The sequence below is a fragment of the Sceloporus occidentalis genome, unplaced genomic scaffold (genome assembly GCF_023333645.1).
Source record: "Sceloporus occidentalis isolate IW3139 unplaced genomic scaffold, rSceOcc1.0.p SCAF_52, whole genome shotgun sequence".
NCBI classification, from domain to species: domain Eukaryota; kingdom Metazoa; phylum Chordata; class Lepidosauria; order Squamata; family Phrynosomatidae; genus Sceloporus; species Sceloporus occidentalis.
Window position 1 is genome coordinate 219,355 of NW_028317032.1, and position 15,800 is coordinate 235,154.

At 40.2% G+C, this 15,800-nt stretch overlaps 1 protein-coding gene across 1 annotated transcript; it reads right to left on the minus strand.

Moving 5' to 3' along the window:
- Nucleotides 1-1,294: 1,294 nt before the first annotated feature.
- On the minus strand, nt 1,295-13,675 carry GCFC2 (GC-rich sequence DNA-binding factor 2). The gene is made up of 17 exons (XM_089491858.1): nt 13,339-13,675; nt 12,400-12,507; nt 10,949-11,158; nt 10,009-10,109; nt 9,486-9,604; nt 8,860-9,043; nt 7,991-8,114; nt 7,530-7,590; nt 6,368-6,504; nt 5,706-5,881; nt 4,337-4,487; nt 3,570-3,676; nt 3,388-3,464; nt 2,700-2,766; nt 2,469-2,615; nt 1,941-2,065; nt 1,295-1,388 (listed from the first exon to the last, which is right to left on the minus strand). Exons 1-17 carry the CDS (start codon nt 13,673-13,675, stop codon nt 1,295-1,297), a joined length of 2,325 nt encoding a protein of 774 aa, XP_089347984.1.
- Between the last annotated feature and the right edge of the window lie 2,125 nt (nt 13,676-15,800).

A 15,800-nucleotide genomic window follows, 5' to 3' on the forward strand; every position in this document is an offset into this window, starting at 1 on the left:
ACACTGATATGAGACCGGTAACAGGCAGACACCATAGTGGGGAGCTGCCAAAGTGTCTCCCCTGGAGCATGAGACGGAAGCACCTCTGACAGTGATAAGCTGACCAAGCCGTTGTCACTTTGACTGAGGCAGTGACATGCACATTCATGTACAGCGAGCACTGCTGTGTAATATATGTATTTATAAAAAAAGTAAAATGAAATACAAAAACCTATGCACATGGGGTATTTAGCTGCGTCTCTGGATTATGTGAATACATTTTTATATACATTTCTCTGCAGTTACATGTAATCTGTACAAATATGGGGAGGGTGGTATAAAAAAAACAAAAACCCCAGAAATTAATTACGGCTCACTTTGTCAGAGATTGGTGACCAAACGATTGCAGGGTAAGTGTCCAAATAGTACCTGAAATATCATGGGTTGTCCATCCAAAAATATACTTTTTATGAGAGTAATTTAAAATGAGACATTTGGGTAAATCCAGAAGTACCATCATAGACATGTCCTCCAGCCTGTCCTATGATGTGGGGGCAACAGCCTGGGACCCAGACAGAAGGTTCATAATCTTGAAAACTTGTATAAGGGAAAGGATTGTTAATCAGGATGAACAACTCTGCCCCTAACTCCAGACGCTATTCCTTCATGGCAGACCAGCATGCCTACACCAAATCTGATTATAGGGCATGACTTTTAAAACGGCAGCAACCAAATGTTTTGTAGGAACATGGGACGTTCTTCCAAAACCTTCAGATGTTAAGTGATGACCCCAAAGTCTGTATACTGTAGATTTGTTCCAAAAATAACATTTAAGTAACTTCCAAGAGGTCTAATTAAAAAGAGGACACTTAAAATATAAATAACTTTATTTGGTTAACCCTTTGTACTTACAAAAAAACCCCCAAAAAAACAGATGGCCACCATAATGAAGCTGCTGTGTTATATATTCTATCATTACCCGCACATTATGAATGGAAGTTTCAGATTTTTTCCTTATACTTCCTAGTTTTGCATTCATTAAATTGAGTTTGTATTCCTCTGCATAAGATCCCAAAAACATCGGTCGCCCGTCCCCTCCTAGCTGCGTGTATATTTCGGAAACCGATAACACAGGAGAGCAATTGCATAAAAACCTTTCAATTTCTTTTGTATTCCGGAAATTCTTTAAAACAAGACTGACTCGAATAAGAACGGATGAAATAATCAGAAAGCGTCAGCCGAGGTCACTTGTTGAGAACTAACCCCTCACAAACAAAACATATTGGGCAAACACGTGTCCGTTAAGTGATCCGTTTCAGATCTTCAGGTTGTATTTACTGACAAGTTCATCCACATAACCAAAAGCTTTGATCTTCTTTAGCAGAGACACCAGAACGGCCACGTTTTCACTGAAAGAATAATGCAAACTGTCTTAAAAAAGGCAGAACATGACTTAAATAATATGCTATTATAGCCATAATTCAGATCCGCAATAGGGGGAATAGAATAAGTTTCCTTTGTGTAAAGCGTGTAATCATATGACCCGAGATTACTAAATTACAGGCATTCGTTGGTTGAGACCTCATTGGAACCTAAGCCGAGTTCAAAGGTAGATATCACTTTTTTTTTTTCATCGTATAAAATGCGTGAATTAACTACAGAGAAGGTGATGGAGTGACTTATGGACCAAAACCCATCCTGTGCACGTGCTTTTGAACAATCCAAAAAAACTGCATTCCTTATATACGTATATATTTCCAACATGGTTAACATACGATTAAACGGCTACGGTACGCGATAAAAGGTAATATAGCCCAACAGGCAACATAGATGCGTTAACCTTTTATTTAGACTCAGGGTTTAGTTAAGACTGTATGACGCAAGGAAATTGTGATTTGCGTAAAAAGGTCTTGCTCCATAGAGGATATATAATATATACAAGATTATATAAAAATACATACCCGTCATTTAACTTGTGCAGTGCATGCGCGCTGTGTAGTAGGTGTTTGCTGAAATTTGCCAAGCGAGGTAGAGTAGATCCACTATCAAGACCTTTAAACCAACTCTGTGGGAGATATTCCACAACCTACAGGACAAACCAAAGGAAGACTAACTCAATACCGACAGAGACTTGGTGCCCAATTGTTCTAGTTAACTCTTAATCGTGTGTGATGTCATCTAGTTATGTACTGATGTGATTGAGGCCTTTTGTTCTGTTTAAAACCTGGCTGTTGCCTTGATGTTTCTGTGGATAAACATGATATATTCTGTTCGATAAAATGTTCATTCTTGCTGTACCCAATTCAAGGTAGTCGTGTCTACTTATTGGGTGCACATAGCAGGGTTCCAAGGTGTGCATGCTGACTGGTGCTGGTAGTGATCTCTGGGAGCGAGTACAGCTCTCTCGGTGAACCCGTTACACATTGTATTTATCCAGCGTCAGCAGATCCCATGGTGCCAGCCTTACGGTATTAAGAATGGAAGGTTACCTTTCTAGACTTGTTGATCATATCAGAGTCAGGAGTCGTATTCAAAAGTATTAAGAGGAGGTAGCGATTGAGCAGTTTGTCCACTCCAAGTTCTTGCAAGGCTTCTTCTTGGAGAAATCCATCCCATAACATAATGTTGTTGAGCATCTGAGTAGCAAGAATGGGCACAGTTGATGTCCATGGTTATTTATACTACACAGTAAATGAGCATAACAGACGATTCGTACTCACCTTCACGGCTGCCCAAAACTGCCTTTCTTGGAATTTTGACCGTGGAGAATTTTTATCTTGTAAAGCACTATTATAATTAGATTTAGAACAAGAAAAAGGTGTCAGGGCTATATACCACATTTGCTCCATTATAAGATGACCCCCCAAAATGTAAATATTAATTTGAGAAAAAAAGCCTATAAGAAAAATTTTACTAGTAAATATCAATTCACAATTCTATTTTCACATTTAATAAAAACTATAATTGAGAGAAATGCATTTTGTTTTTATTTCCTTTCATGTGCCAACCTGTCTCCCAGTTATGCACATCTGCCCCCCAGTTATGCCTTAAAATATGCTACTCTGCCTCCCTGATAAGCCTTATAGCTCCCTGATGTGCCACTCTGCCCCCCTGACTTGCCAATGCATCCCCAGATTCCCTGGTGTCTAATAGGGGCAGTTGTCTACGTGCCCGATGCACGTAGAGAACCTCCGCTGCTGTCCGGCACTTCCACCGGGACTTCACCATTGGAGCACCGGAAGGTCATGTCATGCTGGTGCTCCATCATAGAAGCCGCAGCGGAAGAGACGTTCACCGGCTGCCAGAGAGGAGGATCCAGGTCCCCTGCAGCGCTGGTAGACTAAATGTGCAGTGTGCATTGTCAGGGCAAACCCGATATTTGTGTAGAAGATTTGTCAAGTACTTTACCTTTTGGGGTACAATGGAATAAATACATCATCTTCAATAGCCTTCTTTAATCTTGAAATAAGACAGCCTACCAAACCCTTAAAATAAAAGCAGAGGAAAAACATGTGTAATATGTGTATATAGATTACAGAATTTGTACAGGTTTTAGTGTAGATAGATTGTGCTATAAAACACCTCCTTACCTCTACTGCCTTTTTGGACTCGTCCCCCAATACATAGGTTTTGCAGAAACAAACCAAGTGTTTTGTGTGCGTCGATGACACTGGATCCCAGATGTGCTCCACAAACTCTGGGGGTAAAATGACTTGCAATGAAATAAATAAAAAAAGAACAGCTTTCCAATGAAGATGCCAATACATAGAACTGGAGAAATGTTTAAGCACCGGGGGGGGGCGGTGTAACACTATAGTGTTTATTCACTTAAATGGGTGCTTTAGGTGAGATCTTCAATATTCATAAAGAAGGGCCGATCACAGGAAGCATATTATGCATGAAGCAATAAAATGGCCCTGAGCAAAGCATAGGTATATCATTTTTTGTATTCCCATCCATTTAACTATGCATGACATGGGTGCCACCTCAGCCCTCTTTGCAGGAGAATCTTTCTAGACTGGGCCCTTCCCAACGCAATTTTCCTGCAACCTGACCCGTTAGTGAATAAATCCCAAATGCTGGTTATGAGATTGTTACTCATCTTGGGGGGGGGGGGGGGGGGGGGGGGGGGGGGGGGGTGTTATGTAATATCTTCATAGGCACTCCCATCACTTCTGTGTTCAAATGGGATGTTGTGTTCGCTATTCCAAGTTTGGGTTTAAAAGGTTAATTGATGGTTAGAAACCCTTCTGCGGTTATATTACAACTAGGAATTTCCTTGTTTTCCATGAAAACGGCTTAGTGACCCCAAACCTTTGAACGGTAGCATACGACTATAACCTATGAACTGTCTCACCTGAAACCTTTGGAACAACACACTTTTCAATCACGGATGATAAAATGTTGACATCTGTATTGTCTTCAACACCGTTTTCAGGGTCTCCACCGGCACAAGAGAACTCTTCAACTTCACCGTACCACTCCATCTCCTCAAGCACAGTGGTAGCCTGTGTAGATAAGGAGAGCGTTTCAAAATCCCTTCTGCTTTTGTAAAGAGTTGTTTGGATGTGTATATTACACACACAGACACACATAATTTGCATACTAAATGGTGCAAAGCATAGCCTTTAATTCCTACTTCCGGATCAATCCCTTTCACAGAGTGCAGGAGCGAGTGAGAGTTTTAGAACAGGAATTTTATTGCTATGCTACTTCTACCATATTCTCCCACAGATCTCAACTGGCTAGGTTAAAATTAGGGCTGAAACAACGAATCGATAAAATCGATAATAATCGATAACGGAAATCGTTGTCGACGATTTCCGTTATCGATTAATCGAGTGATCGATTCGTTGTTGGCTCCTTTTACTTACCTCCGCGAGCGTTCCCCGCTTCCGCTACTGCACTCTCCGCCTTCTTTTAGTTCCGTGACGGATGTGACGCGTTCCGGAGGTAAGTATTCTTCATGTCTGTGCGAATCGCTCTGTGCGAGTGGCTCCGTTCGCACAGAGCGATTCACGGGGGTGGGGGTGGGGTTTCAGGGGATGCAGGGCAGAGTAGGGGTGGGGGGGCAGGCCAGGGTAGGAGACTGAGTGCAGGGCAGAGTGGGGGTGGGGATGCAGGGCAGGGTGTGAGTGTGGGGGCAGGGCAGAGTGTGAGTGTGGGGGCAGGGCAGAGTGTGAGTGTGGGTGCAGGGCAGAGTGTGGGGGCAGGGCTGGGTGCAAAGTGCCAGGGCTGGGTGCAAAGTGCCAGGGCTGGGTGCAAAGTGCCAGGGCTGGGTGCAAAGTGCCAGGGCTGGGTGCAAAGTGCCAGGGCTGGGTGCAAAGTGCCAGGGCTGGGTGCAAAGTGCCAGGGCTGGGTGCAAAGTGCTGGGTGCAAAGTTTCTTGAACAGTAATAGTCCACCTCTTTTCAGAATGTTTGGGGTTATTTTGTTTCATAAATATTGTGTTTGGGTTCTTGTACTTTGAAAATATTGTTTTTTTATTACATCATAACAAAATAAGAATGTTAATGTAAATTTTAAGTTGTTTTTTAACATCCAGTTCATTAAATTATTTTAAATAAACAAAAAATTTGCATATTGTTTTTTTTATCCGATTAATCGAAAAAATAATCGGCCAACTAATTGATTATTAAAATAATCGTTAGTTGCAGCCCTAGTTAAAATAGTCCTTTATGTTATGACAACACTCCTGTAAAAACAAACACAACAAATAAATTCTACCTCTAATGGGTTCCAGTCCAGGAGCTGCAATCTGATTATCGGATTGAGTAGTTTGGGAATGCATAAACCAATGTAAGCATCATAATATGTATCTGGAAATCGTTCTCTCCATTCGTGAAACTTGGATAAGATGTTCTTAACCCGATGAAAGTCTTCATGTACATCATCAAATACGCCTTTACTCTGAAGACATATTCTGGCTGTAGGAAGATAAACAGACAAGACATTAATCAAGTTGGTTCAGAGCAAAACAATACATTTGACAAATACGTTAACCAGTGCCTCCACCATCATTACCACCTTTCTGCTATACATGAAGTAAAAAGCAACGATACCATAAACACCAGAGGTCTATTTGACTGCATAAATTATGATTATTTATAAAAAGTATAAAATCAATCTGATATCCCATGTTGTTGTTATGAGTTTGTATATGTTCTGCAAAGTCATTCTTAACACAGTGTTACATACAAACATAGTATATTATATATATATATATATATATATATATATATATATATACACATACATACATATACATAAAAACAAATTGGTCTGGGTGCACTAATTGAGAACTAGGAAACTAGAAGAAAAAAAATGCTGGAACTCTCATCTTCTCAGCTCTCAGCTGCAAAGTATATTTGGTTGTGAAGGGGTTAAACCGTATAAGTGTCTTAACATGGCACCTCTGTTTTGTTGGAAAGAATTCTCCTCTCCGGGAGGCATCTCATCATCACTAGACATTCCTTCATGATGATCTTTAATTCCAATGAGTTCGCGCCTCTCTTGCCTTCGGCTCCTGGATAGAAAGAAAGGGTTAAAATAAATATAGTTGTGCAATTTAGCAACAAATCAATGTATTACCTGCAAACACCGCGAAACAGAAACAAACAGGTTAAATAAGGAGGTGAATCGGATAAAAGTGAACGGCCAGGTTACCTTGATGAACCAGCCAATTTGGTTTCTTTTTTCATTTGTTTCTTTTAAATTTATAGTTATTCAAATGGTTTACTTTACATATAGCTTAGATCACTTGAGGCATAAGAGATCCACGTTCACATATTTATATTCTAAAAGGAGCCGGGTACAAGAGAAAAGGGGAATACAGCTATTGTGGTAGGTGATGATGAGTGCCATTAAAGAGACCGTATATAATCCCTGCCAGCCACAGTAAAGAAGAATACCTATTAAAGTACTTTAATTTACTCCCCCCGCCCCCCCAAGACAAAAATACAACCAAAGCTCTTATCAGACACAGAAACGGCTGACCTGCAGCAGCACTCCTACAGCAGATCAGATCGTTCTTGCAGCCAATTGGCCGCCTGAAGCAATCAGTTAGTGGCAGGAAAGTGTTCCCACTGATATCAATGGCAGCACTTTTCATATATATGCGCACAGGGACAGACCCCCCTGCATGCAGTGTTCACACGCGCTAAAGCTGATTGGATGCAGAATTCCCCCATGCCTTTGCAAGGTGGATCACACAGCTACCATAGGCATTAAATTGCATATGTTATCTGGAGTGTTCCTGTAAAAGAGGACAGATGGAACCCTAGTTCAGCAATACACGGCTGTCTTAGAAAAGATTCCTTTTGAGGATTTTGTTAAATATTGAGACACAAAAACGCAGACAAGCTGTGACTTAAATCCATGGCACACAATCCTTGCTCATTGCAAAATGAATGCTGGTTGGGGCATCTGTGACAAAGAAACAACCGATGCTGGCTAGGTGCAAAAACGGATCTTTAAGGGGGTAAAAGTAGCCATTTTTGCTGTTGGGCACACATACAGTCAGTACAATTTCTGTACGGATGTTTCCCTCACCTTCGCAAACGTGAGTCTTCTAAAAGGTTTGCAACTGGGTTCTCCGATTCCTTGTCAATTCCTGCTAAACACCAAAAAAAATAAAAAGATATACATATAAATATATATTGTTTGCTGCTAATCAGGACTACAAGAAGTAATTCGAGCCTTATTACATATAATAATTGGCCATCTAAAAGGAGGCCATGTTCCTTTTGGCTACTCCAGACAGCAATCTTTTATATATTAAAAAGAAGTGTACAACATTTAAACCTGGGTCATTAGTTGTGGTTAATAGCAATCACGTTTATTTGTAGCCTCAATAAAATCACATCGATATCTCTCCAAGACTTGGGCTTCTCTATATTTCCATTAACAAAGATGTTTGAGGAAAAAAACAAAAAACAGCAACGGGCAAACAGGAGGAGTTATGTCATTCTTACTTTATTTAATGGGTTAATGTGTATTAGCGACATACTAACCAGATAGCTTCAAAATTGCAGCGGACTCGTTACGGAGGTCCTCTTGCCTCCGCTGCAGCTGAAGTCTGGCTCTCTGATGCACCACTGTAAACATCTCAGACTCCAGTTCATGTATCTGGCTGATCTAGTGTTTAAACAAAAAAAGAACCCCCCCAAAAGAGAAAAGAAAAACAAAAAAAAAAACAGGAAATGCACGTTAAAAAAGTAGATTACAAAGTAAGAATTATGTTTTTTTAATTACAGAACACACAAAGAAACAATTTTGCGGTTTATTTCAGCAGGTTGTACGTTATCCGCCCTACTATAAGGACTAAAGCTTCCATCTATCGTAAGACTTAAATGCTAGGAATAACTAATAATAAGGGCTTCTCTATTAAAATTATTAGCAGAGATGTAATTATCCATCATAATTAAAAATATCTATAGATTCCAATAGGACAATTTTAGCAGATATGCATTTTATATTAAGTAATAAATATCTGTTTAACTAGCACAGGGGTGTCCAACGTGCAGCCCCCTCCAGCTGCTGCAGGACTACATCTCCCATAATGCTCTTTCAGTTAAGGGGCTGGGCGATGTAGTTCTGCAGCAGCTGGAGGGCCACACATTGGACACCCCTAACCTAGCATGTGGCCTGTTTCTTACCGTGTCACCCTAGAATTATATGTAGCCAGATACTGTAGGAGTTGCCCTACATCCTTTTTGTCTATATTCTGTATGAGAATTCACGGTTAAAATATTTTAGATCAGCCATTCCAAAAAAAAATTAAAAAAAAAAAATGGTGAACAGTAATATGGTTTCTACTCTAGATAAGGATACTTTCAGCGCAAGGTTACAGCTTTCAGCGCCTTCTGGAGCCGTCACTAACCTTTTCATTCAGACAGTCAACGTAGTTATCTACATAAGATTTTATCTCCTTGAAAAACTTGTAGCTTTGCTCACTTGTGGATTTCTCAAGCTTTTCTAGCAAGTGTTTAGAGCTCTCAATATCATACTTATATTTTTCACTCTCTTGTGTATGAGACTTGTGAACCTCTTGAAAAGATGCAATCCTAAAAATGAGAAAAAAAATAAATATGGCATCCCAGTAATTGGCTTAATGTTTCATTTTGGGGTAAGATGATTGGTTATCTTATTTATTTCCACGGATTTTCAAGAGGGAGTCCTCTGTGTTCAGACACACACACGGTTTGTTACAAACAGAATTCGAATCACACAAACCGATTTTATGAAGAATGCTCCCAAATTAGTATAAGCTTTTCAGGTAATCAGGTTGTTTCTTCCCCGATATGTAAAATAAGTCAAAGTCTGTCTCAGAACAGGAGACAAGCCATGTTCAGCACAGTGGGCATCTCATTTGCTGCAGTCATAATACATAACAACATTGGACAAACAAATGGTGCCAAATATATAAAAAGATGACATATGTATAGAACTCAACTAATTTCAATATAAGGAAAAGACCCTTCACTTTGTGGGTCATATTTATCTTGCCTTGCAGCGAGCCTCTTTTTGATATCTCCCACCGTTACTTGTGGCAAGGACACCCTTGGCTCTGCAGCTCTTCTAACCCTTTGTGGGGGTCGCACAGGCACCATATCTTCATCTACAACCTAAGAAAAAGACAACAAAATTAGTCAAGTTGAAATAAAACACATGGATTGAGCTCTCTAATATGCTAAGCATGTATACCTTAATAGATAACTAGTTTTATTTTATCTGATCAGTGTTCAAAAATGAGGAGGCAAACTTTTACTAATAAGAATTGTTTCGGGGAAAGGTTTGAGCATTCAGCAGTACCAGCAATGTGTCTCTAATACTGTGTTTGCTTGTGAAAGTGTTAAATTCAGTTAGTGGTGCCCATGTTTAATTAATGAACATTGATGGATATAGACCAGCGGTTCCCAACCCAGTCCTCAGGTCACACTTAACAGGACTTTGGAGTTACCGCATTTTGTTCCAAAAGGGATATTCACAAAACCTGGGCCAGAAGCCGAGTTGGAAAGTAAAACATTACTTGTAAAAACTTGATTGCTTTCTTAATCTGCTGTTCCTCCCATCTGTCCTGAAAGTCGACATCCTCCTGATTCTCTTCTCTGTCAGATTCATTCCCCGATGCTGAAAAAGAAAATAATCATTACGACAGGAACATGAACAGTGTCCAAAATGAATCGTAACACAATTAACTCACAGAAGGTAGAAAACATATGTATAGCCACTTATATAGTTAAAGTTACTAATGCTGAGTAAAACTATGTAATGATGCTTAGATGCAAAACTAACCAAGCAGTTATGTATTAGAAATTCAATTTAAGTGGGAGGTTGGCCATCTTAACTACACGCCACGTAATTATTCTTCAACATATTCTCCTCCTTTTCAGTGGTTATTTATCGGTTCTGGCACCCTTTCAACAACAAACGAGCGGAGTTCAGGTTTACAGAGGTTTTTAAACAAACAAAACTGAACTTTGTTGATGTAAATGCATAATGCAGACATTGCCCATTTGATGATGGGGGTGCAATGACTGCTCCTGTCCCTGTGAGCCCGCCAAGAGCTAGATATAAGATATTACAAAGAACAAAATAAGAACCACTTTTAATAATTAAATCCTTAAAAGTTGTATGCGTTATAGATTCACTTTTTTTCTGGTCAGCTCCCGGAGTGAAAAGCCCCAAGTAATAAATATAGATACATTTTTTTATTTTATTTTTTTAAATATAGGATTTCTCTCTCTTTTTCAGTTCGGAACGTGTCAACGAGCCCAAGGGTTTTCTTGTTTCTCTGTTTAATTTAGGGTAAGTCAATGTGTTTCTCTGAAACGCGGAGTCAAAGCTCAGTTCAAGTCTTTGGAATCCCTTAGCTAAAGTTAAACAAGCGACATAAACAATATTTTTCCTCATTTGAAACAAAATCTCGATCAACATGAATAAAGACCGTAATTCTATATTCAACATACATATCTCGCCTGCCATCTGCTCCTTCAGCGTTTTGGTCCCCGGTGCAAATTGGATTCTTTTCTCATGGTCATCAAGATCGTCATCACTATCTGACTGGCTGGAATCTGTCCTGGTCTGTGACGTATCAAGCGATAAGTAATCACCTTGGGCTTGAGCTCTTCTACGTTGTCTGCGAGCTGCTTGGATGGTTTTCAAGTCTGGGATATCACCTGCTCTGAACAAAAACAGTGACAAGAATCACTAATGATACCCTGGTAAGTTTATGGAGAAACATCACCAGACGACAATGTCAGCTGTACCCAGTCTATCTTCGGTGATGCAACATTCGACTTGACCAGACAATGAAAACAATCCAAAAACAGTAGAGACATAACATCGTATCTGATGTTTATCTGGAAAGGTTCTAGCATTATCATTGAAAAATGACAAATATGCTTAAGGAACGCCTTACAAATAATATATATATATATAGTATTTTATCAAGCTGGCACATTGTCCAGAGGTATCTTTACCACCTTCTCTGTTAAGACATAGAGAACAGAACCCATGCCACAAACAAGCGCAAACCTGTAGGTTCCGTGTCAGAAAGAGATTGAGATGGGCTGCAGACGTCAGAACCTGTTAAGTCCTTGTCCAAAGTTGGGGAATCTGTGCGTTCTTCGCTTTCAGCTTCACTTTCAGGCTCAGAACAACCATCCCTCCCCGAATGCACAGCAACTTATTTTGTCAAAGGAAAAAAACAAACAATAAAACAGTTACAAACTTGCGCATCATTAGCATAAAGCAGGAGATCCATTATATGTCAAAAAGGTTCATTAGTGATTAGTCTATTCATAACTTTGCTGTCTGAGAGTTCATTTCATTAAAGCGACTTGGACATATTGTTCTACGAGTAAAAAACAAACTTTCACTGTTGTAGTCATTCAGTAAAGCGGGCCTTCAGGCACATAACATTATCACAGCTATTCTCAGTTTGTCAAAAGTATACACAATAGTGAATAACTCATCATATAGTTAATATTTGCAAACAATGGATACAATGCTAGAGACAGCGCAAAAGCCTCGGAAAGCACAACAGGAACGTTACATTAAAATGATTTTGCAGAATCACCAAATAGTTGTCTGGTTGTTTTCTTTAAGGATGTAAATCCACAAAGATTTCTAACTCGTCATGCACAAGATCGCCTTAAAGAGTCTACTGGACCACGGACCACATTATGAGCACAAGTTTGTAAAAGCAAAGGATTGCTATTATCTTTACAAATTGGCTGAAATCACAACAGCAACAGTGAATAAAAGCCAAGCCCTAGGAATTGATTGAATAGGATTTGGGCAGCGATGTGCAACAAAAAATTGCATCATTGTTGCTTAATTTAAATACATATACACATATATATATATATATATATATATATATATAGACCAGCACTTCCAAAAAGTCTATACGCACCAACATCATTTTGCTTCTTTGCATGGTCTCCATTTTCTGTCTTCTTCTGCACTCTAAACACTACCGCGTTCACAGACGGCTTCTTAACCTTAAACGACACGTCTTCACCTGGAACATACAGAAAGAAAAAAAAAGAAAAAAAATACAACCATACATAAAAGCTAACATTCCACAGCTTCAGAAGATATTCAGACGGACTGTGACCACAATACCAGAAGCTGCCACATCCATACCGGCGGCACCTAACACTAGCCTTCACAGACCTGTTTAAGCCAGCGCAGTGATTTCCTCTATTTACTATGGACATGCTGTCAAACACCTTACAGTAACACACGCAAACATGCTACACTCCTGTACACACATGCTAACCCCACACATGAATAGACACTCCAACACTATATGTTGATATACACATGCATGCTAATGCACACACACTGACTCTCCCACCTCCCAGAGACCAGCCACACCACTGCCTATCTTCTGCCATTGTGAATCAGGCACCGTATGCTTTCCCGCTGGGAGCCTCAAGGCACCCCCTCACCAGCCCCCCCCCCTCTCACCATGCCCCCACCGGAAAACATACAATAACGGATTCACAATGGCATTGCCGGTCTCCACAAGCATAGGGCGCCAGATTCATGATGGTAGCCGCTAGCAAGTGGTTTCTAGATGCCATTGCTACCGGGCACCCGGGGTTTGTCATGCCCTGCGTGTGTCTGTGATATATATATATATATATATATATATACACACACACACATATACATATATACACACACACACACTACCACTGAAAAGCTTGGGGGCACTTGTTTTTTAAAGAAAAACAAAATTCTGTCTATGAAAACAAGAAATGGATCAAAAAGGTTGAACCGTAAAGCATAAAAACGCTTTCATGGCTGTACACGGGATGCAATATTCAGTCAGCCCGGCTCTTACCTTCCCTCTCCTCTGTGAAACTCAGCAGACTCCTAGGCCCGCCGCTCCTGGGCAGCTTGACACAGCCATCTCCGTCATCATCCTCCTCGCTGCTCTGCCCACCGCCCAGCACTTCTTCTTCATCATCTCCATTATTACTACCACCCCCAGGAAAATCCGCGCTTCTTTCTCCCCTCTTCTTTCTGGTCGCGCAGGTCAGACCCCTGCGGCCATCTCTCCTCTGCTTGTTAGACCGGATCCGCTCATTTTCTTCCTCCTTTCCCCCTTCTTCTTCTCCCTCCTCTTCACTGGATTCTGCTTTTCGAACGCGTAAATTACGATTCGGCTTCCTGAACATCTTGTATGAGTGACCAGGCGCCCTTTTTCTACGTCATTCAAAAAAAGCGACGTCGCGTATGGAATCGTCACAAACGTCAACCAATCAGCGTAGTCTACAGGCGCGCATGTGAAAAACTTTATTAGTATGAACAAAATAGTTTCCTTATTTAAGTCATTGGAGGAGAGTGTGTGCTTCTTATTTTGTGTGAATAAATAACGTTTTTGTCTCAAGGCAGCGCGGTTACGTTTATGATGTCATAGAAGGCCAAAAACACGAAAAAAGCGACACACTGGCAATATTGACCATACTTCCCTAGTGTCCCTTTTTAGAAGGGGCAGTCCCTCTTGTGGCCCCAAATCATTCCTTCCTCCCCTGATGTCCCTCTTTTATAGGGGCTCAGAAGGTTTGCTGGGTTTGAGGGTGTCGTTACATTAATGCGTATGCATAGCTGCGTTTCACGATAAACAATTGTTTTTGGCTATTTGATTTTTTATTTCTCTACCATCGGTTATGAACTTAAATGTTAATAAAATAGTTTAATTTATATATATATGTTCTATTGCCCTGTGTACACCCCCCTTTAGCACACCTATACTTACCAAGTATCTCGAGGTTGTCCCAAACACTGGAGAATAAAATCGGGACCGTAGGATCCTTAAAAAACAACCCGAAACACAGAATTTTCCATTATTAAACTTTTTTTTTTCTGGGAATGTTTTTAGCTACAAAAGTGGAACCCGCACAGATTTTTTACCAACTTTTTTTCTGAGGGGCCCAGTTACATAACTTGTGTCATGCTGTTGTTATGACGCATGAATTTTGTCATGGCATGTGTGCAGAAATTTGGGGGTGAAAAAACTAGAAAAGTTGAGAAAAGTCACAGAAAGAAAATTAGACTGTTTTTTCCCTGTCCTAATAGGATCTAGGTTTAAAAAAAAAATGTTACTTTACATCAAATATCGTTGAATATTTGAACGCTGTGTAGAATGATAATACATTATTCAAGCAATTATTATTAATAATAATATTAACAATAGTTATAATAATATGTAAACGCTAGAATGTTAATACCGCAGATTATTTTCATATAATATGGAGACAAAGCTGCAATAATTAACATTTACAGTGAAAAAAACTGAAAGAATAAAAAAAAGCTGCAGAATATGATGGCGCTATATATAAAATAATAATAATAATCTGATGAGCCCGACCGCACAACTATGCTTTACGTGCGTGTTCAGTAACCAGCAGATCATCGCTGCACCTGCCTGCGCCCGCCCGCACTCTTTCTCCGCCTGCCATCCAGCCAGCCACCCATCCCACTTGTCAATCGGGTGACGCGGGGCGTGTGACGGCTGCGCGCTCGGAACTGGTTTGTCCTGCGGGGCTTGCTGTAGGAGAGGTGTACGGGGCACTGAGAGACTGGCAGCAGGAAGAGAAGGCAGGAGTCCCGCATATTGACGGAGGTCAGTGTTACAGGGGGAGGAGGTCCGTACAGCTCTGCCCCGGGAATGGCAGGTGCCTGACACCCCAGGAGTCCACGAAGCCCCTCAGGCGGGTGTGTACACTATCAGTAATGCAGTCTAAATGCGTACCTGGCTGTCTGGGGGATATATATATATATATATATATATATATATATATATATATATATATATATATATATATATATATATATATATATATATGTGTGTGTGTGTGTGCGTGTGTATATATATATATATATATATATATATATATATATATATATATATATATATATATATATATATATATATGATTATGATTTGGATTAGCTGCGGTTTTAGGAGTGACCCGGATAGGTTTGGGAGTCTCATCTATAGAAATCACAAAGTTAGGGGTCCAGGCTTTTTGAAACATGGGTTCTGGCCCTGTTTGGGAGACAAATTATTATTTATTTAGTGTTGTTATTATTGTGTATTGTGCTGGTATTGTTGTACATTGTGGTGTAACGTTGAAATTCTGTCTAAAATGAATGTTTAAACAACAGAAGAGGTGGCGGGGGAGGTCGTACTCACCGAAGCTTGCAATCGTAACATAACATTTTCTTCTGCGGTTTCATCATAAAAAGACAAGTTTAAACTCCGTACTGCAGCACGTTACACATGACCGGCCGCACAAC